General features: G+C 35.6%; 1 protein-coding gene across 1 annotated transcript in view; it reads right to left on the minus strand.

Moving 5' to 3' along the window:
• Window positions 1-22,526, minus strand: part of LOC123944633 (uncharacterized protein C8orf34-like) — an 89,527-nt gene that overhangs the window by 25,526 nt on the left and 41,475 nt on the right. Inside the window, exon 4 of the mRNA XM_046009941.1 lies at window positions 8,128-8,175. Within this exon, the coding sequence (XP_045865897.1) occupies window positions 8,128-8,175 (48 nt within the window). The remainder of the gene's footprint in view (window positions 1-8,127; window positions 8,176-22,526) is intronic.

Genomic DNA, 22,526 nt, shown 5'->3' on the forward strand with positions numbered 1-22,526 from the left:
GATTAAAGGAACCAACTGAAAAATCTACCAATGGCCAAAGTTAGCACAATTTATACAATAAAATAAATGAGGTAGTACTGGGTTAATATGCAACATAAAATAAATACCTGTGAGTCCATTCTGATAAAAATAAATGACTGACTAAATAAATTAGTGGGTAAGAACAGATAAATATACCACACAGAAGGATTTCAAATAATTTGTATAGATACTCTGCCCCAAAGGAGGTGGAGAATAATTTCCCAATCCTTAAGTACACACTATGTAGAGTGACTTTCTACCAGAGTGCAATATGGAAAGAGAGGGCAAAAAAGAGTAACTTTACCATGGAGAAACCTGACAAACTCCACTAAAAGCCAAATGATTAAGGTCAACATCAATAGCAACGATTCATGTTGGTCATATATGCCCTTGGTAGGATATGATGAAAATGGAATCTGACCTCTATGGTTTTCCTCCTCAAAATACATCATTCCAGTCTAACTACAAGAAAAATATATAATCTCAACTGAAGAACAATCAACAAAATAGACACCCAATACTCTTCAAAACTCTTACCATTATCAAACACAAGGGAAGTCTGAGAAATTGTCACAACCAAGAAAAGCCTAAAGATAAAACTACGAAATGTAATATGATGACTTGGATGGGGTCTTGGGACAGAAAAATCGCACTGGAAAAAAACCTGAGGAAACTTGAATACAATATGGATTTAGTTACTAATAATGTATCAATATTGGTTTAGTAATAGTGACAAATACATCATACTAAGGTATTAATGGCAATTAAAACTGGATGAGAGGTCTATAGGAATTCTCTGTACTACCTTGTCAATAATTCTATAAACCTAAAACTGTTCTAAAATAAAAAGGTTTATTTAAAAAGTTAAAATAATCAAAACAGTATTATTAAGTGACTTGCAATTTTAAAATAAAAGCACATTTTTTTTAGCACCAGCAACTCGAAAATAGTCTGTTAATCAGATTAAAACTTAAATTCCAAAAAATAGATCCTAAGAGTTTTCATCACAAGGAGAACTTTTTTTTTAAATTGTATCTGTATGAGATGATGGATGTTAACAAAACCTCTTGTGATAATCATTTCATAACATATGTAAACCAAACCATCTTAAACTTACATAGTGAAGTATTTCTTCTCAATAACACTAGAAAAGATAAAAACAAAACCAAAACTTACATTTCTGTCATATGAGAGATAGGATTTGCAGTGAAAAGTCCTTGCCTCAGGGGTTGAGAGTCACAGTTTCCTGTTTGTTTGTTTTTCTGTGGTTAATTTAGGGCATGTCACTTCTCTTGTGATGGAATGGGGTAAAGGTACTGGGTAGGATGATCTCTAGTATTTCACAAGTGACAAATTTCTAGGTCTAGATTCTTTAGACAGCCAGTAGAATGTGTGAGACACTAGAAGGGCTATTGTAAGGAAAGTTAGCAAAGAAAAAATAAAAATAGTCAATCCTGGAATACACTCTTTACATATAAATCAGTGTTTATTTTTAGATTAACTTATTTTTTTTCTCAAATTGATCAATTATTAGGTTTGGTCTTGCAGGGCCATGACTAAAGAAACAGCATAAATGCAAAAAAAAAGTCTTAGATGTAAAACTCCATAGCAGTATAGAGGACAGCAGAAATATAATTCTGAAATTTTCGTTTAACAGAGAAGAAAATCACCTTCCTGCAATTTATCAAAAATGGAACACATGATCTCTGGTGTTTAAAAAAGAACTATGAAAAATAGCCTTTTTAGTTTTATAAGTTAAAATCAAAATAAGTAAATCTTACTCATTTAAAACATAAAATTTTAAAGTAACCATGAAAAATGTTTTTAATTTAAAAAGTATTTTGGTTATTTACCTTTGGGGCCCAAATACTAAAACCTGTTTACATAAGAAAAGATAAAGCTAATAAGTCATTTGTGTTACTTTTTCCCCACAATGGTTCAGAATACTAAGCAATCCTACTGACTGGTTTCCAGTTTTAATGGCTTTACTCCTGAACAGATAATAAGCATCCAGTTATTCTTTTGTTTATTGCAAATTATGTAAAGTACAAAATGGAATATGAGCTCAGTAAAACATGTAGTTTGGAAAGAACTTTAAAATGCTGAGTTGTTGGAATTGTAGATAGTACAACTATTACTCTTAATAGATCATTTTAATGCTTTACTTCGTTTTTCCCTTAAATACAATTAGTAATATAATGCACCTGTTTGCTTCATCAATACCTACAGGCAATAAAATGTATGTTCAAACTTGAGCTCGTAAACCTTTTTGATGAGGTCAAGAAGCTGAAATCTTGAATATTTTTTAAAAACAAGAGCTGACATGTTCATCTTTGCCAACTTATTCAAAAATTTTTCTACAGGAATATTAAACTAAATTTGAGCCTAGTACAAACTATTTCAAAGCCCCAAGAGTAAGCTCTTGGGTTGCTTTTAGAAGAAATGCCATTCATCCTTTTTCTAAAACACTTTCACCAGAAGTATGTAAACATCCAAGGACGAGGAGTGGTGAGAAATAGTGACATGCATCACATGGAACACAGTTGCTAGCCCTGTATCAACATATCATTTTATCTGCCAACAGAATAAGTGCTTTATAAACTTCAGCAGTATTGTTATTCCACATGGACAGCCTATTTTTGGATTCTCTAAACGCAATCAATCAGTGATTTATGTCATCTGTGGTCATGGAAGTTCAGTGTGTTTAGAGAAAAAAAAGGTTGCCCTGCTTAAACTTTCACCATTGGCTACTTCAATTTTGATCAACAGATATTTCTCTCCCTTTGGTTCAATACTAAAATAATGCACAAAGTCTTCTATCTTTCAAAAAAGATTAATCACTTTCATTTTACTTCTATAACCATAGGATCCCTATAAAATAAAAATCCCTGAAGCATGTCCAATGTAAAGCAAAACAAAATTACCCTCCTCTTCAGATACATTTAATAGACTGCTTCTACTGACAAAGAATTAAGCCTATACTTCCATTAAAATGAATTTCTCCATATATAATAACTTACTTACTCAATACAGGCATACTTAATTTTATCATGCTTCAGACACTGTATTTGTTTTGTTTTGTTTTGTGTTGTTTTGTTTTACAAATTGAAGTTTTATGGCAGCCCTGCCTTTAGCAAGTCTATCAGCGCCATTTTCCCAATAGCCCTTGCTCACTTCATGTCTCTGTGTCACGTTTTGCTAATTCTCTCAATATTTCAAACTTTTTCATGATTATTGTATTTGTTATGGAGACCCATAATCAGTGACTATGAGTTGCTGAAAGCTCAGATTATGGTTAGTATTTTTTACTAATAAGGTGTTTTTAAATTAAAATATGTACATTTTTAGACTCAAAGCTATTGCACATTTAATAGACTCTAATATAGTATACACATAATTTTTATATGCACTGTGAAACCAAAATATTCATTGGCCCACTTTATTGCAATATTCGCTTTATTGTAGTGTTCTGGAACTAAAGTCACAATATCTCCAAGGTATGGCTGTAAAGTTTGAAAATACCTTTCTTTTTGTATTTGCTAATGAAATTCCTTATATTATCAGACTGAAATCCATAATTTTTTAGTAAATTATACTTCTACTGCCCATTTCTTTAGGGAATTGTAAAAGGGAAATTAAAACATAAGAAAAGGGGAGTAATAAATTTAAGAAGCTGTAAGTTTGAACTAATAGAATTTGGGAAAAGACAAGAGAAAAGGCAATAATGAAGTTAGAAGTAAATGGTAGATTTGAAGAATACTACAAAATAAATTCAAAATGCTAAAATAAATTTATCTGACAAATTTGCTATACTCTACTGTGCACGGGGATCATGCTCCATTTTATATCCTAATTCATTTCATTTGGTGACTTCTCTCAAGGAAATTGTGGGATAAAATTGTAAAACTTTGAAATGGATGAAAGATTATGGGTATACACAATGAAAAACTATCTTTTTCCAGTACATCCTCCCTGTTACCTGATTCTGTGGAGACTCTGGGTCTTTCATTGATGTTGAACTGTTCAATAACTACATAATTCATAGACACTTATCAGTGTCTTATCAGTGCAAATGATTCTAGTCCTACATTGTATCCATTTGAATGTAATTTATTATTATTACCCTATGGATATGGGTCAGTTTTGCTGGTTTTTGCCTCTCTTCATAACTTCATTTCAGCATTCCTTATTTAAGAGAGGATTTAAATTCTCCCTTGAACTGGTTGTAATACTTTACTGGTTCCCTTACTAATTAGTGAGTTCAATAAATCTTTGATACATGTTCATTTTATATCTGTACAAGAGCCATGATTATACCTTTTTAAAATATTGTTTATGCTTTAACAACCTGTATTAGTTCTTGAGGAATGTCAAAGACAAAATAGGATTTTCTTGACAAAATTCCTTGTTTCCTTGTTTCTTAAGGGAATAAAACCATATCATTAAATAGTAACATCAATTTTTGAAAAGAAAATCTCTGTTTATGATAAAAATTTAATTATGTCTTATTTTTTATAGGAAGTAGGGTTGGGAGGAATTTCATGACAGTAGTGAGCACACAAATAGTACAATACAGGAGAAACAAGATGGGCCAAGCCTGGCACGAGAAGTGATTTGAAGATATTTTGTTGTCTAGAATCCATCCCTTTTCCAGTTCAGATGGTACATCTGGCAAAACCGGCTCCAACAGATTTGGAAAAGGCCTGCTTGCTTAGCATGCTTTTCTTCCTGTCTGACACACTTACAGGCTGCGAAGCTGCCTCTTGACACCTTGAGTTAGTTCACACTCCTGTGTATGCTGCCTCTGGTCTTCACCAGCTAACTTCCTGAAGTTGTGGGGAACTGCTTCTAAATTGCTCTTTAGAAAGTTTCAAAAAATCATTAACTTGAGTCTTCAGTTCTTTATAGCTTCTCAACCATTGAAGTCAATGATATTATTCTGATAAATATTCTGATACATATTTAAATTAATAAATTTCCCATGATGAGGGGATTTTTGGCCAGTATGGTATGCTGCTTTCCAATTATTCACCTGGAAAAAGTGGTATTTTAAATGGATTAGCTTCTCTATAAAAGGTGTGACAATCAAGGTTTGGAGGTACTTGATTTTGACAAGTTCCTTTAATTATATGTGTTTTTTAAAAAATAAATGTTAGTTTTATTTCAAAACTGAAATTTATGCAATATGAAATTGTTATGCCTACCTGAGTTATCAAGGGTCTTTCAAGTGAAAAACACATAGTTGCTTCAAAAAATTAAGCTGTAAGAATGATTTTGAAGATTAGGAAAAGTAGACTATTATAAAATATCTCATTTTTTATTTGGTAAAAATACAAATCCGATTCTAGGGGTACCTGGGTGTCTTAGTTGGTTAAGAATCTGCCTTCTCCTGGGGTCCTGGAACTGAGCCCCACGTCAGGCTCCCTGCTTAGCAGGGAGTCTGCTTCTCCCTCTGCCCTTTACCCTGCTCATGCTCTCTGTCACTCTCTCTCTCATATAAATAAATAAAATCTTTAAAATAATACAAATTCTATCCTGGAAAAATAATACATTAAAACCCAGAAGATATAGAATGGAAATTCCATCTTAGCTTTCGTAGAGGAGATTCTATTGTCTCTAGTCTCGATTTAGGTCTAAACAATATTGTCTAATGTCATGTGGTTATAATTCTGTCAAATTATAAGACTAAATAAAAAAAAAAAAACCACCAGACTTTGATCTACAAAGAGTTGCATAAACTTTAACAAGAAATGTTAAATATATTAAAAATGTAAACACTATGGTTTATTTGAACTTTAGTGTATACTAAATAAAAGCAAATGTTTGCTAGCACTGTTTTAACTTCAATGCTTCTAACATTTATAAATATTTTTCCTTATTGTTTGCTGGTTCGACTAACATGCAGAAAGAGAGCAAAAGTGAAATAAGAGCGCAAGTGGGGGAAAAAAAGCAACTATCATTTTATGGCTCACATTATCAATGTGTTCTCAATGGAGAAGAATTTGAGTATATATTTCCTAAAGACCAAATGCATTAATATCTACAGAAAGAAGCCAACTAGTAATGAGATAATAGTTCAATAATTAAGGTCATTTTTATAGTTTTATTGTAAAGAATGATCATTTGCTGGTTTAAAAAAAAGAGTTAAAAATCCAAACATCAACCAATAACAGGTAAAAACCCTCTGTGATACTGAATCCCCCCAAAATGTTTATGGGCAGTTCGCACATACTTGTAATCTTAAACTGAAAGTTGGTGATGATTTTCATAATTTAGAGAGATTGTATACCCCTAAGCAATCAAAAATTTTGCTTTTTAGAGTAAATGAACAAATAAAACTCAGAAATGTATTAATAGAATTTTCCTCTTTACCTATATTATAAAAATTGGGGGTTTTGCATGATGTATGTAGTCACTGTCTAGAACTAACATTGAAAGAACACATTAAGACAGTGCTTCTTGAACTTCAGGGTACTTTGAATCACACAGGGATCTTGTTAGAATTCAAATTATATTATCTGGATCTGGTGTGATTTTGTGTTTCTTCCAATCCCCCAGATATTGTCCATGTTGCTTCTCAGAGAACCACATTGAGCAGCAATGCCCTGCCAGAACCTCCAATGAAAAGGCACAAATTCTCAACCCTGTTCTCACATTAAGCATTCACAATTCTGTAAAACATGTATTTTAGATTGCACATTCATAATAACAGAGAAAATAAGGATCTTTTTCCTGGATAAGAACTACAAAATTATAATAAGATTTATTTATAAAGTTCCAGGGCACCTGGGAGGTTCAGTCAGTTAAAGATCGGCTTTCTGCTCAGGTCATGATCCCAGGGTCCTGAGATCAAGCCCTGCATCAGGCTCCCTGCAGAGGAATGCTGAGCCAGGAGCTTCAGCGACCACAGAATCCTAAAGAGAAATTCTGCTGGTGTACATTGAAAACAGTGTCTGCCTTCCTTTGGCAACATTAATAGCTTTAATATATTCTACTCAATCTCTGCATCAAACTGATTAAACTAAAATTAAAAGTTGGTGCTCTAACCCTCCAATTTTTTTACACCATATATTTCGATTTTCCTAACCTGAACACAGACAATCAACCTGTTTATTTCCTTTCATTATCTCTTCTCCATGTGCCTTTGACAAAACTTGAACTACCTCCAAACATGCAAATAGAAGATGTTAGAGACTTAAAGGGGTGCTAGGCACTCTGATTTTCCTTTCCAAGTAGTATTTGGAAGTAAGTGTGAATTTAAGTGTGGGTACACTGTTCTGAATAAATTTTCAGTGGCACATTCCGTAGGCCACTCAAACTGGGTTTGGAAATAGATGCATGCACACAAGACTAAAATATTTAGAGAACTGGATTCTTTATTTCTGAGGAGCAATATTCAAACCAAATATTTGGTACTTCCACAACATCATCACCAGACTATTTCCCAGTTCCCTTCACCTACAACTGATTCAGATGCCTAATTTAGTGACCACTGTGGTTTGGCTTCAGATCGAGTTTTATGGATTCTATCCACAGATTTATCTGTAAGTTCTCAAATACCATTTGCAGACACTCCAAAGACACATCCTGTGACACAGAGCACCCTTGGATATCTCCAAAATAAATCCAGACGTCTAAATGGTTTCCCAACAAACATCTACAAATATATTTTATTTGTCAAGAGAGTACTTTGCTTAATGGCCTGCACAAGTAATGTCCTTGATGAGCATTTATCACATGAATGAAAGTCATTTTGGTACAGATTGTTCTTTCCATAAGAGCAATGTAATATCTTATTATTATGTACACATGTTTCTCATTTATTAGGATATCAACAAATGTTTGTGAGTGGAAATATATGATAGCCCTAGGTTTGTGCAGTTTTGCCTTCATTTTCAGGATGACTGACTTGTTATAAGGCATCCTCTATCAATGAGGGAAAAAACATTTTGATAACATGTTATTTATTATCCTGGTTTTGTGGGCATGGCCAGTGAATTGTTATAGACTGGAAACCCTACAGCAGATGGAGAGATCCCAAGTGAATATTCGTCCTATATGACAGACTGATTTCAGACTATGTTACAAGGCTACCTTAAAACTCACTTCTTCCGCGTAGTTTTTCAGTGACTGTCCTCCACTGGAGACTTCTCCCTAGAGGCAAAGAGGAAGAGAAGTTGAAAAAGTCAGAGGAAGGAAAAAGAGAATGATGGAAGATGAATCAGGGAGAGTAGTGAAACCTGGGAACAACACCAAATCCTTACTGTTTTCCCACCATCTCAGCTGATATTTATGGGATAGTCAGTTTGGCAACTTTCTCCTCTGAAGGAAATAATTTTTTCAAGGCAACAATATTTCTCTCAAGTGGATTTTAAGTCACATAAACGAATAACCACTAGGAATAGCTAACTAAATCTTAGGATAGACTACTAAAAGAAATGGATAAAAATTTCTGTTACTAGTTTATAAATATGTTCTTAAAGTTAGATTAAGAAAAAGGTCACTCATTCCATATTCTATAAATCTGTATGAAGATCTAACACATGGACTTAAAAATATTTTATGGGGAGAGTATAGATCATTAACCTGTCCTTTTCCCAATGTTTCTATACAGCCTTTCTCACCTCGCTTGTACATTATTAGTAAATTCTCCATTATTTGTGCTTTTTACTAGACCTTCACTAGGCACTAGTAATCACTGAGATTTAAATTATAGAAATTCAACATCAAATTAAACATATATCCCAAATTCATCTAAACATTGGTGGTCAAAATGGTCAAACAACTCATTAGTTTGAATAAGTTATATTTTTACACTCTGCAGCCAGAGACATTTGGAAATAAATTCTGAGATATGATAAAATGATAAATTCTAGGAGAACATGTATGTTTATAAGATAACTAAGTAAGTGTGAATGGAGCTTACATTTGTTTCTAATTTTTCAAGGACATTCTTTTTTTATACTTCAAAGACTCTTCGTATATTATCTCACTTGACTGGTTTTTCACTACAACTTAAGGGCAAGACATCCTCAAGCAATCTGATATATAAAGACCCTAAAGCCACAGGGGCTTAGGAAAGTTCGTCACTTCAAGGGGCTTGGTATAGGCAAAGCTCTGCTGGGACCTAATTCAACTCTGACACTTCTCTATCTCACTGAAATGAAAAGTTTAAAACATCAAAAAAAAATTAAGTGTACTTTATTTTCTAAAAACTGTGATGTATACTCCAAAGCACTTTGAGAGGGTTCAAAAAAAGAAAGAATAAAAAGAATGTTCATTTCAAACCAAAAATTAAGCTAGAAATAAAGTGCTGATTTCCCTAAATGCTTAGAAATCACAGATATATATATTATTTTTTCCAAATCATTGTTTCCACTGGTGAAAAATTCGTATGCTAGGGGTGCCTGGGTGCTCAGTCGTTAAGCATCTGCCTTCAGCTCAGGTCAACATCCCTGGGTCCTGGGATCCAGCCCCACATTGGGCTCCCTGCTCAGCAGGAAGCCTGTTTTTCCCTCTGCTGCTCCCCCTGCTGTGTTCCCTCTCTAGTTGTGTTTCTCTTTGTCAAATAAATAAGCAAAATCTTTAAATAAAATAAAGTAAAATAAATTCATACGCTATAGTTTAAATATTTCCAAATGCTTCCAAGCTTGTGGACTTTTCAATAGATAAGACACTTGTAGAGATAGGGCAGTTATATTTACTTAAGCTAAAATATAAACTTTTGGGAAAAATCAAATCCGTATAAAACCCCCAAACTGTGAGGAATTTAACTCAAAGCATACGAAGAAGGCTGGAAATTTTCTTCAGATAAACTGCTTTTTCTAGCTGAACTTGCTATACTATCTCCCTTTATTTGGACAATTAGTCTAGAAAGAATACTGTGGACTCTTCCAGTTTGGCTCTTCCCTATGACAGAACCAGTCTTTTGTGTACTAACAGCACCCCCGCTCGCCTTCCCCTCCTTCTCCCCCTCCCCGCACCCAATTAGCCCGAGTTGCTAGGGGTAAGAGGACAAGGTGGCAAATGACTAGCAGGTATGGATCTGCTTTCTGGAGGAGCCAATGTAGGAGGCCTGACTGGTTGACTTCTGTAAATCTGAAGGGTCACAGTGAGGGCTTAGAGAGCAGCCCCTGGTTACTCACTGAAGAGGGCTATTTGTTTCCTTACAGCTAGAGTGCAAGGGTTTTCCCAATTTGTCTGGACACTTACAGTCTTATGGTATGACCTGGGAATGACTGAGGGTTTTCCTGATGGTCAGATATAATCAAGGCACTGTGTACACTATAGGGCTTCTTGACAGGCTTGTTTCTTCCCACAGTGCTAGGTACTTTTCTGTATCTGCACCACAGAAAAGGAGAAACCCACACAACACTATTTGTTTCAAAGGCCACACAGACTGAAGTTTGGCTGTAACATTCATTCAGAAATCACTGACCTGGGTGGCCGTGATGAATGAGGACCACAAAGTAAAAAGACTCTGAGAGGAAAATACTGAGGAAGCAAACACTTTGCAGAGAGGATTACAAATCTGGCACAGGGCCAAGTGAACGAAACAAAGAACAAGATGTCAGGATCTCTAATTCTTAGGATGGGAATAGATGGCTCCCATCAAGTGGCTCCATTCAGTATGACTGTCTGGGGTTCCCCATTTCCAACATGGGACTGTTGAAATGCTGAGGTTGACCTTCCCTCCTTGCCCTGCTGGGGGCGCTAATGAAATAAAATCCCTTTCAAAGCACACAGTTGTCAACTAAGGTCATCCTATTCTAAATTTTAAAGAAATGGCATTTTAAATATCAAGTCATCCAACAGCATAATATTTTGATAATCATCCAGAAGTAAATCGAAATTATCCAAATGCAAAAACTCAGAGAGAGAAAATAAAGAAAAACTGATGTGATTACGGTTTACCATTTGGCATGGGATTGTGGCTGTTAGAGGTGAGGCTCTTGAGGCTCCCCTTTTTATTTTCCATTTAAGAAAATATTCTCAGTGAAACAGAATATACTAGACTAGGCTAGTATATACTAGCTAGACTAGGCTCACAGAGCACACTAGGCTAGAATATACTAGGCTAGACTAGGCTCACATTCTCCTGAATCCAATACCATTTTTCACTATCCCATGCTTCTCTTACTTAAATCAGTATTTTCTACTCACCTCTTACAAATCCTTAGATAAAATACATATAGACTTCCACTTTTACATAGAATATATTTATTCACAAACGTTTTATGTCTGAGGCCCTTGGTATGAATTTCTTCCAAAGAAATTTTCATGAGAACCCTAATTTCACCAGAATGCTCTTTCTTCCCACCTTTATGAATGAAATTAAACAATAATCCTAACACAGACAGCATCCTCTTAAGAAGAACATGTAGGAGAAAAGGAGCTTGATAGGAATGGCAAAGGCATATCTAAACTCCTGGGGCTCATAAATGTCACCCATTATTTATTCCAAAGTATTTATTAAGCACCTATTGACGCCACATACTGCACTAGGTGTGGGGACAAAGAGGTAAACAAGAACTCATCCCTACCAAAAAAAGTATACTTTAAGAAGATAGATATACAAGTTATTCAAATATAGAGCAAGTGTTACTTGACATAGGTGAACTCAAGGTGCTATGAGGGGAAAAAACGGAGGAAAGGGCACCTAGCCTTTCATTTATTTAATAAATATTGAGAACTTATTTAATTCATTTATTTAATAAGTATTGAGAATTCTCATGTGCTAGAAGTTTTTGTAGCCATTGCATACATGTGATCAAAAAGACAAAGTAGAGGAATTTAGGAATTTCCAAGAGGAAATTATTATTTATTTTATTTTATTTTATTTACTTATTTGACAGAGAGAGAGATCACAAGTAGGCAGAGAGGCAGGCAGAGAGAGACAAGGAAGCAGGCTCCCCGCTGAGCAGAGAACCCGATGGATGTGGAGCTCGCTCCCAGGACCCTGAGATCATGACCTAAGCCAAAGGCAGAGTTTAACCCAATAAGCCTCCCAGGCAACCTGGAAATTATTTTTAATCTTAGTTTTAAAGACTTAGTCAATTAGCCAGATGAAGGAGCCGCATAAAGAGGGGCACTCTTACAAGGAAGGAAGATTTTATGTGGGGGCCCAGACACAATACAGAAAATACATGAAACCACAAGTATTACAATGAAGACCACTAATTAGTCTATGCACAGAAATATACTCTATTTTTAGATAGAGAGGTATTAATATCATACATCATTTCCTAATTTTATACTACAATTTCCTGTAATACAGCTGTTAATATGACGGTCATATGTTGTGTTTTCTAATTTTTATTACACAGGATTACTGAATTTCTGGCAGATGTTAAAGAAATTGAAGTTCAGCTTTCCAAACTCCAGCAAATGCTACAGGCAGGAATTACTATTGATGTCTAAGAAAATAGGCAGTGATCTATTTCCAGTCAGTAAAAAGCTGGGTACAGTAGTTTGTAATTCAGAAATCTTTGGAAAGCTCAAAATTCTTTCAAATCACTGATGGAGTCAATAACTTAATAGTTATACTTGCCTTCAGACTCATATATTAACAAGTACTGTTTCTTTTTTTTTTCTATTTTTTCTTTTTATTATTTCTTTTTTAAAAAAATTTCTTATTTCTTATTTTTTTATAAACATATAATGTATTTTTATCCCCAGGGGTACAGGTCTGTGAATCACCAGGTTTACACACTTCACAGCACTCTCCATAGCACATACCCTCCCCAATGTCCATAACCTCCCTCCCCCTCTCCCAACCCCACCTCTCCCCAGGAACCCCCAGTTTGTTTTGTGAGATTAAGAGTACAAGTGCTGTTTCTAACTGGCCCTGATATTTTTCATATTAAGTTAAATTTTTTTTCTGAAAATTTGCCCACGATCTTGGGTGTAAATGTTGCACTAGTGCAGCTATTTCTTTCTCTGAAAATAGCACCTTTATCCAATAGAGGAGATACCTGACTGCTTAGCATAGCTAAGAGTTAGAAGACTGACATTTTAAGATAAGATGTTATGATTCACTGTGTCTTTAAGTTCCACGGATGCTGCAGGTTATATCTGTACTAGAAATCAGCAATCTAAGCCGTGATCAGAAGTCAAATTTGTCCCCTCAAAAGGGACAAATAATACTCAATCCCTAAGCATATATCTAACTGTTAAACTAAAATGAAGAAATTTACATTTTTCTTCCATTTTTTTTTTTTAATGTTGAACTAAATAATTCCCTTATGGTAATGCCTTTGCCTTACAGACTTACCTTAAAAAAAAAAAAAAGGAAAAAGGCAGGAGCAATTATGGAATTAATGATTATCACTAATAATGTTAAATTTTTTTTTAAAGATTTTGTTTATTTATTTGACACAAAGAGAGAGAGATCACAAGTAGGCAGAGAGGCAAGCAGAGAGAGAGAAGGGGAAGCAGGCTCCCTGCCAAACAGAGAGCCTGATGTAGGGCTCGATACCAGGACCCTGGGCTCATGACCTGAGCAGAAGGCAGAGGCTTTAATCCACTGAGCCATCCAGGCGCCCTAATAATGTTAAATTTTAAATAATTTAAGGTATTTTAGTGTTCCTTCTTATCTTCTGAAAAGTAACCATTCAGTTGCAAAAATGAGGGAAAAAAACATTTTATTATTTTCTTTCCTTTAATCTCATGTGAAACAAAAAAGAGGGGGAAATGCAAAGCCAGTAATGAAAGGCTCCCTGTTTGAGAGAGTGGTAACTTTTATCAGCAGATTTTGGGCAAGAGAAAGGACAGGATGAGAGGGTACAGCTCTAAGAATGAATGGCTAGGGGGTACCTGGGTGGCTCAGTGGGTTAGGCCACTGCCTTTGGCTCAGGTCATGATCTCAGGATCCTGGGATCGAGCTCCACATCGGGCTCCCTGCTGGGTGGGGAGCCTGCTTCCTCCTCTCTTTCTCCCTGCCTGCCTTTCTGCCTACTTGTGATCTCTCTCTGTGTCAAATAATAAATAAAATCTTAAAAAAAAAAAAAAAAAGAGAGAATGGATGGCTAGTGTTAATGATATTTAATTGCACTGACTTGAACAGACAGAGATATATATTATACTATTGGTCAATTGATTTTAGGAAAATCCTTTTGACCTTCAACCATTATTATACTAGTCATACGTGTCTTCTCTGATACGTTGATGAACTTATCATATCAATGATTAATACTGTTTCACTATTACCATATACAGAAAGTAGTATTCATTCATTGTTTCTAAAATGATTTAGGGACATCATGTCTGGGTGGCTCAGTCAGTTAAGCAGCTGATCAAGCCTCATGTCCCTGACATAACTCCATGCTCAGTAGGGAGTCTGTTTGTCTTTCTCTTTCTTCCTCTGCCCCTCTCCTACTTTTGCACACACACTCTCTCTCTCAAATAAATAGAATCTTTTAAAAAAATAAAAATAAAAAAATGGTTTAATGTGCCAAAAGAGCAAACTATCAGCTGTAAGTTCTTGGAGAGTCAACTTTTCTTCTGAAGCAGAGTTTCTTCATAGATAAAACTTAGGCAGCAGAACCACAGGGTAGTGTTTCATATAACAAAGTCAATGTGTAAGAGTATGGGAAATTTCCACTGTAAAGTGCAGTGTTATTATTTCGCAAATGTCTTTATCTCCATTGATCCCCCACCTATTGGTTTTCCTGCTTCCTGCCCTGGCCCCATTACTCACATTTCTATGTGTTCCTTTGATACCATGACATCTTTATTAAAACACATATCACATTCTATTATAATCACTGGTTATTTGCTCAGTCTTTCCTGTTTAAGTTCTTGGAGAGCAAAAATTATTTCTGTTAATTTTTGCTTCCTATGTCCTGGTGCTGGGCCTGGCAAAATGGAGAATGAATGAATAAATAAACAATCTGTAGATCTTATGTGCTCTGGATCTCTGCAGAGCCTATACAATTCAAAACTTATAAATAATGGGATAAAAGAAGTAAATTGCTTTTAAAAACAATGAGGAAATGATTACTGAATGCTTCTTTCACTAATCCACTGAAGGGACACCTGGGTGACTCAGTCAGTTACCTGAGACTTCAGCTCAGGTAATGATCCCAGGGTCCTGGGATTGTGGCCCACTTTGGGCTCCCTGCTCAGTAGAGAGCCTGCTTCTCTCTCTGCCTCTACCTGCCAATCCCCCTGTTTGTGCTCTCTCTCTCTCTGACAAATAAATAAATAAAATCTTAAAAAAAAAGTTAAAAAACAAAACAAAACCCACTGAAGAAGCCGCTGATTAATTAGGATTTATAAGTAGTTATTGAATAGAATTTTTATCTTAAAATATGAAAAATATGTATTATTAAGTATATTTTTATTATTTTTTTGGTAACTGAGTGTTATGGGTGACAATTTTCATAACATGAAAAGTGGAAATATTCAAAATTGACCTTTTAAAAATATAATGGGATACAGAATTAAGGAAAACCACATTTTAAAAAAAATACTTTGAGAAATAAAGACTAAAATGGAAGAGACACAAGATGAAACAAACACAACAGATAATGCCTTAGGAGAATCAGAATGTAAAAAAAAAAAAAAAGATAGGGAAAGTTTTTAATCAAAAAGAAATTTGAAAAGGGATTTTTAAAACAGCATTTTAGGGGAAGTGATAAATACTGAAGATAGGTAAAAGGTGATGTAAAGTTGACTCTTAAATGATTCAGGGGTTAAGGGTGCTAACCCCGTCCCTCTGTTCCAGTCAAAAATAGATATATAACTTTTTTTTTAAAGATTTTATTTATTTATTTGACAGACAGAGATCACAAGTAGGCAGAGAGGCAGGCAGAGAGAGAGGAAGGGAAGCAGGCTCCCTGCTGAGCAGAGAGCCTGATGCAGGGCTTGATCCCAGGACTCCAGGATCATGACCTGAGCTGAAAGCAGAGGCTTTAACCCACTGAGCCACCCAGGCACCCCAGATGTATAACTTTTGTCTCACCCATAACTTAACTTCTAATAGTCCATTGTTGACCAGAAGCCTTGCCCATAATATAAACAGCCAATTAACACATCTTTTATATGTGATATGTATTATGTGCTGTATTCTTATAATGAAGTAAGCTAGAGAAAAGAAAATGTTATTAAGAAAATGGTAAGGAAGAGGGGCGCCTGGGAGGCTCAGTGGATTAAGCCTCTGCCTTCCGCTCAGGTCATGATTTTAGGATTCTGGGATTGAGCCCTGCATCAGGCTCTCTGCTCCGCAGGGACCCTGCCTCACCCTCTCTCTCACTGCCTGCCTCTCTGCCTACTTGTGATCTCTGTCTGCCAAATAAATAAAATTAAAAAAAAAACAGTAAGGAAGAGAAAATACACTTACAGCACTGTACTATATTTATGGGGAAAAAAATCCCTATGTAAGTCGCTTTACACATGGTTTGAACCCATGTTGCCCAAGGGTCAACTACGGATAATAGAAGACCCTAAAGAAGAAAACAAAAGCAAGGGAACAGAATAGATGCAAAAAATTGTAATTCCAGAAAATTTCCCTGAAATAATAACAAATTACATACTGAACAGCATATCTGACAATAGTTAGCCAGATAGTCTGACTACCAAAAGATGAATTCTAGCAAATTTATTGTGTTTTAAAGAAAAAGAAAAAGTCCTTCAGGCATTTAGAAAAAGAGATCACATGATTTATGGGGGAATTTAGATTATCATTAAATTTTAACAATAACAATTTATGCCAGTAGAAAAGTGAAGATACTGAAGGAAAGAAAATGTGAGCCCAGGAATCTGGTGGAGAATGAGCTTCAAAAAACCAAAATGCCTACACATATGAATGGGTGGTGAACACTAACTACAGAGTTAACCTGTCCTGAGGCCACATGGCAGTTTGAAAGGGGAGAATATATTATGCATTAGATATTTACTCTGACAATGTAGTTTTGTACAACTATTAAAAAATTGAGAGAGAATAGAGAAAGCATATGCATTTTTTTGTTTTCAATATTCATATTGGTAGATGGATTAGTATTTTTATCCTGAGACTGCTGGGTGTAATGCTTTAAAACAAATAAGTTATTATGGACTATATTAATTCTAATATCACTTTTATCATTGAATATTAAAATTGTGGGTATAGAAAAGAGATAAAGATATAATAATAAAAGATTAAATTAAAGTCTTAGTATTCTCTAATCTGAATTCAAAGTGTCAATATGAACTAACTGCCCACTCAAAAGGGTTAGAAATAATGACCAACCCAGTAGCAATGAGCATCCCTAGTGTCTAGACTGTGATCTAGAAATACTGTTTCTCACTAGAGGAAACTAGGGATTTTTCAAAAAACATTGGTTTATTCCATGTTTGGTGCAGGATATGTAAAACATAAGCTTGGGACATCTTATGCTTAACTTATGCTTATCTTATTTTATAGATTAAAAGAGATTTAAAGACATACCTGATTTTAAAAGGTTCGCAAAGTTGACAATAATGTCAATAGGTACATCTTTGAGTGAAAAAGCTACTTTTTAAATGGAAGGAACTGATGATAATAAAAGTTAGGATAGTTGTTATTTATGGGGAGAGGCAGAGGTTGTGACTGGGACAGGGCACAGTAGAGGGATTTCTCAGTTGTCTGGCAAAATTCTATTTCTTAATGTGGGTAGTAGTGTCATTATAATAAGTCATGAAGCCATAAGTTTCAATTAGGTGATTCTGTATATTTGTGTTTTATTTTGTAACAAAAGCTATATAAAATTAAAAAGCAGCCATTTCTAATATTAAGCTATAAAGTTACAGATGTAATTGTAAGGCACAAGGGAAACTCTTTAAAAATTAGAGTGAAATGTTATAATGCTCATTTACTATTGGCTACATCTCCATGGTCACATATCTAATCTCTCATTGATCCAAATCGTTAGGTGTATGTAACGAAGTAATTATTGGTTATATATCTAGACAAGTAGTTAAAGAATACTCTTACTGTTCTGATTCAATCTTAAGCTAATCTAATTATAACACTGACCTCATAAAAATCAGTTGGCAATTTTGATTTTTACCATTTGAAATAATTAGGCCTTTAAATTCTCTTCCATTAAGCTTTTAAAAAAATCAATAGATGTCACTTTGGAATCTGTAAAGTACCTGTATAAATTCTCTAAGGTCAATGAAATATGGATGTCAGCGTCATAATTTAAACCAAACATACAATGTATTCTTTTAAAATTAAATTAACTTGTGTCTTTGCAAAATGGCTAAATGGCTAAGATGGCCAACTTCCTGAACTGTGACTCAAACGGGAGCAGGCAGGAAAACTGATACCCAGTGCTCATGAAATACCAAGACTTTTATTTCTCTCCTGTTCTCGGCCCATGTTTCCTTAATTTAAAAAAAAAAACAGTGATTGATTTTTTTAGATAAGTAACAATACTAGGCATTTCTCTACATTGAAGGAAACCTATTTCTCTAACAGATCATGGACACAAATAATTTTGTGTTTCCTCCAACATTATCTCTGATTTTTTAATTCAACAACAAAAAGACCAGTTTCATATTTCAGACACCCTTACATTATTTAAAAAACATCATAGGACTATGGAATAAGAAAAATTCTTTTTTACTGACTTGTAAATGTAAACAAATGCAGGCAGTATAGTGCAGAAGTACTGTGTTAAAAGTGTATTTTTATTCCTTAAAACATTTATTTAAAGGAGATTGATTTTCTTATGTTTTAATTGATTTCTTAAGTGGTCCAAGGGGAATGCAATCTACAGATTTAAGTTTCAAACCAAATAAATAAAATGTATGAAGTAATATTATCTAGCCAGTCACAAACTTGGCAGCTGATGTCATAAACAGTGTCACTAGGAGAGTTGTGACTTGCTTGGAGGAAATATGTTGGAGCATAATCAATTTTCCAAGAGGTGACCTCCAAATAAATAAGAAAAGTGACTTAGAGGGGAAGATAGAGGTGGTATTTATTCAAAGTATCCCAATTACTGACTCTGAAGTTTTGCCTATAGTCTCTAGGATAATTTGAAAAGACAATGCCCACTATTATGTCTGAACTTGCCTCCTGTGTTTATGTATAGCATTTCTTCTGTTTAATATGAGTTGGTCACTGGACTAAGACTTGGCCTTGATTTGACATACTATCAGAAGGTGGTAAAAAAATGATGTCCTCAGGAGGCACGAGAACAGGCTTTGGAGTCAAGCAACTATGGGCTCACACCCCAGTTCTGCCACATATGCTATGTGCATGGGGCAAATTATATAACTTCCCTGGGTCTCAATTTCTTCTTCAGTAAATGGTGACAACACCATGTGCATCTCATGGGTTAACATGAGGACTACGTGAAATAAATAAAGCACAGAAGACAAGATTGAAAGCCGAGCTATTATCATTACTAATCAGGATAATAAGTGTTAGTACTAGTATTAGGAGGTTTTCAGTGAATGAAAGACAGAGAAAGCCAACCTGATACTATGCAAGGTAAGAAAATTAGAGATACGTTTAATTCTGCAAGGAGATAGCTGGAAAGGGGACCCAACTCTGGGGAAATCAGATGCTAATTTTTCATTTCTCTAGTCTTATTTTGGTGTCACTTTCATTACAAGGATCTTACACTTTCAATGACAGGTAATTACCGAATGACTTCATGTACAAATAAATCTTCAGCAGTAACTTAAGGTTGGCTGATGGTGAGAGAAAGAAGACTTTTACAAGACTGGACATCAGAACTAGAAAGAAGCAAATGACACAAATGAAGAGAAATTGTTGAGAAAAAGGAATAAGACAGCATCCTTAATAGGACTTTGTTCTTGACCATCTCTTCTTCAACTCAAGAGTGTTCCCAAATAATCCAGTCATACTGAGTAAATTCCAGATCCCTATACAGTCAGCACCTCTCACCTCTGTCTTTTTGTCTCTCTGTCCTTCCTTCTGTCCCTCCTCCCTACTCAAGCCATCCCTTTGTGCATTTCATGTCTACTTCCTGATGTCACCTAGTAAGATTTTACTCTTGACAAGGCTAAGTGCAGTACCTCTCATTCCAAGAGGACTCCCCTGACCCACACATTTGTGTTGCTCTTTCCATGTGTTCCCATGATTCCCTAAAACTAGAGAATTTACCACACTGACTGCCTTGGCCTGTCCACTACATTGTCAACTCCATAGACACACCTTTAACATTTGTGGGCCTGAGGCAAGAGGTCAAGCAGAGGTCCACAATGCCAACAAGCTATGAAATAAAATATATTCTGACTTTCAAACAGATTTGGCAGGCTAGCTTCAAATTCAAAATTCTTATATTCCTTCAAGTTCTGCACCATAACTGGGCAGAAAAGGGACAGCAGGAAGGCAGTGCTGACCCTAGTCCCATATTCTTGCCTCTCTTTTCCCCCATCCCATGCTGTACCACCAGGGGCTTTGTGAATATATGTGTAGATATCCCTGCTTGCATCTCCAAGCTCATTTACACCCTCCCAGATAGCTGCTGCTTGTCCACACCTCGGGCTTGGCAACTGAGCTCTTGGGGAGGGATGGACAAAAGAAAGAAGCCATGGAGGTTCAGGAAGCAGGTTTCAAATCTTTAGGGCAGAAGACTCCAAGATCTTGTACAAAGTATATGGTCAGGCTCCAAGAAGATATAGTCCCTTGACTGAGGGACTCCTCATCTCATGCAGGGGGCACAGCCTGGGGCTGGACTAAGAATACCATGGATGCTCTCTGACAGTAGACGCTTTCATCTCTTTACTGTCTGTAACACTTAATGCAGGGCTTGGCATCTGAGAGTCACTCCAAAGTATTTTTTTGAACGAATGAGGATTATTACAAAAGGCATATATTTTTAATTTAAGGTGCCAAATTATCAAAAGATAGTTAGAAAATGTGGTTAGAAACATAGGAAGACAAAGAGTATAAAAGTCTTGAATATTTTAGAAATGACAGAATTGTGGAGATTCTAGTAGCAAGAGATGGAAGAAAGGTCGTATTTTAGAGCTATTTAGGGTCCACAGAAGATATGGTTCAAATATGAACTAGAGAAAGATATTTTAAAAATGGGTTCTGTTGTGTGTGTGTGTGTGTGTGTGTGTGTGTGTGTGTTTGATGTGGACAATGACCCTAAAACATAAATGAACAAAAACTAAGGATAGACTATAAGAATAACAATAAATGAGTGAGAGCCAATGAAATTGGCCTATCAAAAACAGACCCTCAGTCTCACCATCTAAAATGGCCTATCTGAGGAAAGATCAGAGGCACAGTTCTCTCTAGGATAGGCAGAATGCTTTGCAGTGTGATTACCAGGCAAGCTGGGTAAAACTTTGAAAGGAAATAAAGTGGAAAAGGATGTGGAAGGGCCTGTTTACCAAAGGGACACTTGCAATCAGATTCCACTAACTATAGGGTATACCATACTTCTTCAGCTTTGTCTCACATTTCTGTGAACTATGAAGGGCTACCAGAGTTTATATGGATCACCCAACATGCACAACCTTGGGAACCACAATTTGAATGCTTGATTAAATCTAAGGCAGGGCATAGAACGTGGAGCTCATAATGATGCTCCAAGTCTCTTTGATGCGGTACTGTTTTCTCTTTGTGGTCTAAAACCCTTGCCCCTTTGGGAAGTAGAGCCCCAAGATGTTCTATAAGAAGAAATTTCTATGTTAATTCTTAGTCCAAAAAGTAAATTTAATGTGCCTTATAGAACAAAGCTTACTTTGGGGCCCTGAAAAGGGCCAAACCACATCACAGAGAGTAAGAAGATATCTTCCATTCTCATGAAGGTATGCCCATCTTTAGAACCATGTTCAAAGCAAACATCTTTTGAAGTCTTACTGAACATGACTGAACATTGAGGTTTATTACAATGTTTTTGCATGTGTTTGCATTTTGTGAAAACAGCGAGGATCAGAAGCAGAGAAGCCAAAAAGATTTGCTGCCAGGTCTGGGAATCTAAAAGCCAGAAATTTCAAGAGAAAAAAATAATTCTTATAACATGTGTACCCTAATTTTACATACTCTCAATGTTAATTGAAATAAACACCTGGAATCCTGGGTACTTTCTGGCAATGCCCTGCAGAGCCAAACTACTTAGCCCTGTCTCATATCCAGAGCAATACTGCAAGTTAGAAGTTCAATGTAGCTCATCTTATGGTCACTGCCAGTTAGTTAAACATACCAGTTTAATAAAGCTGAGTCATGAGAAGGCAGCCTTGGTATTTTTAAAGATCACAAATCTCCTGGGAAACAGTTCTCTTTACTCCTCCTGAATGCCCTTTGGAGACAACACAAATATAGCTAATCAAGGTACTTGTCACACAGAGTTTTGCCTTAGATTACTGAGAGGCTTTCATCTCTCTCGGCTGAGCGCCAGCCTCAGGGCTGACCACCACATACAATCACGCAACATATACCCCAACCAAGGAGGTGACAGAGACAAATGTTGGCCACTTTTGTGGAGGAGAAAAGCTTCAGTGGCAGGTGAAATAAAGCAATACACATTTTCAAGTTTTTCAAGATGAAACTA

Source organism: Meles meles, chromosome 1 (assembly GCF_922984935.1).
Source record: "Meles meles chromosome 1, mMelMel3.1 paternal haplotype, whole genome shotgun sequence".
Classification (NCBI taxonomy): Eukaryota; Metazoa; Chordata; class Mammalia; order Carnivora; family Mustelidae; genus Meles; species Meles meles.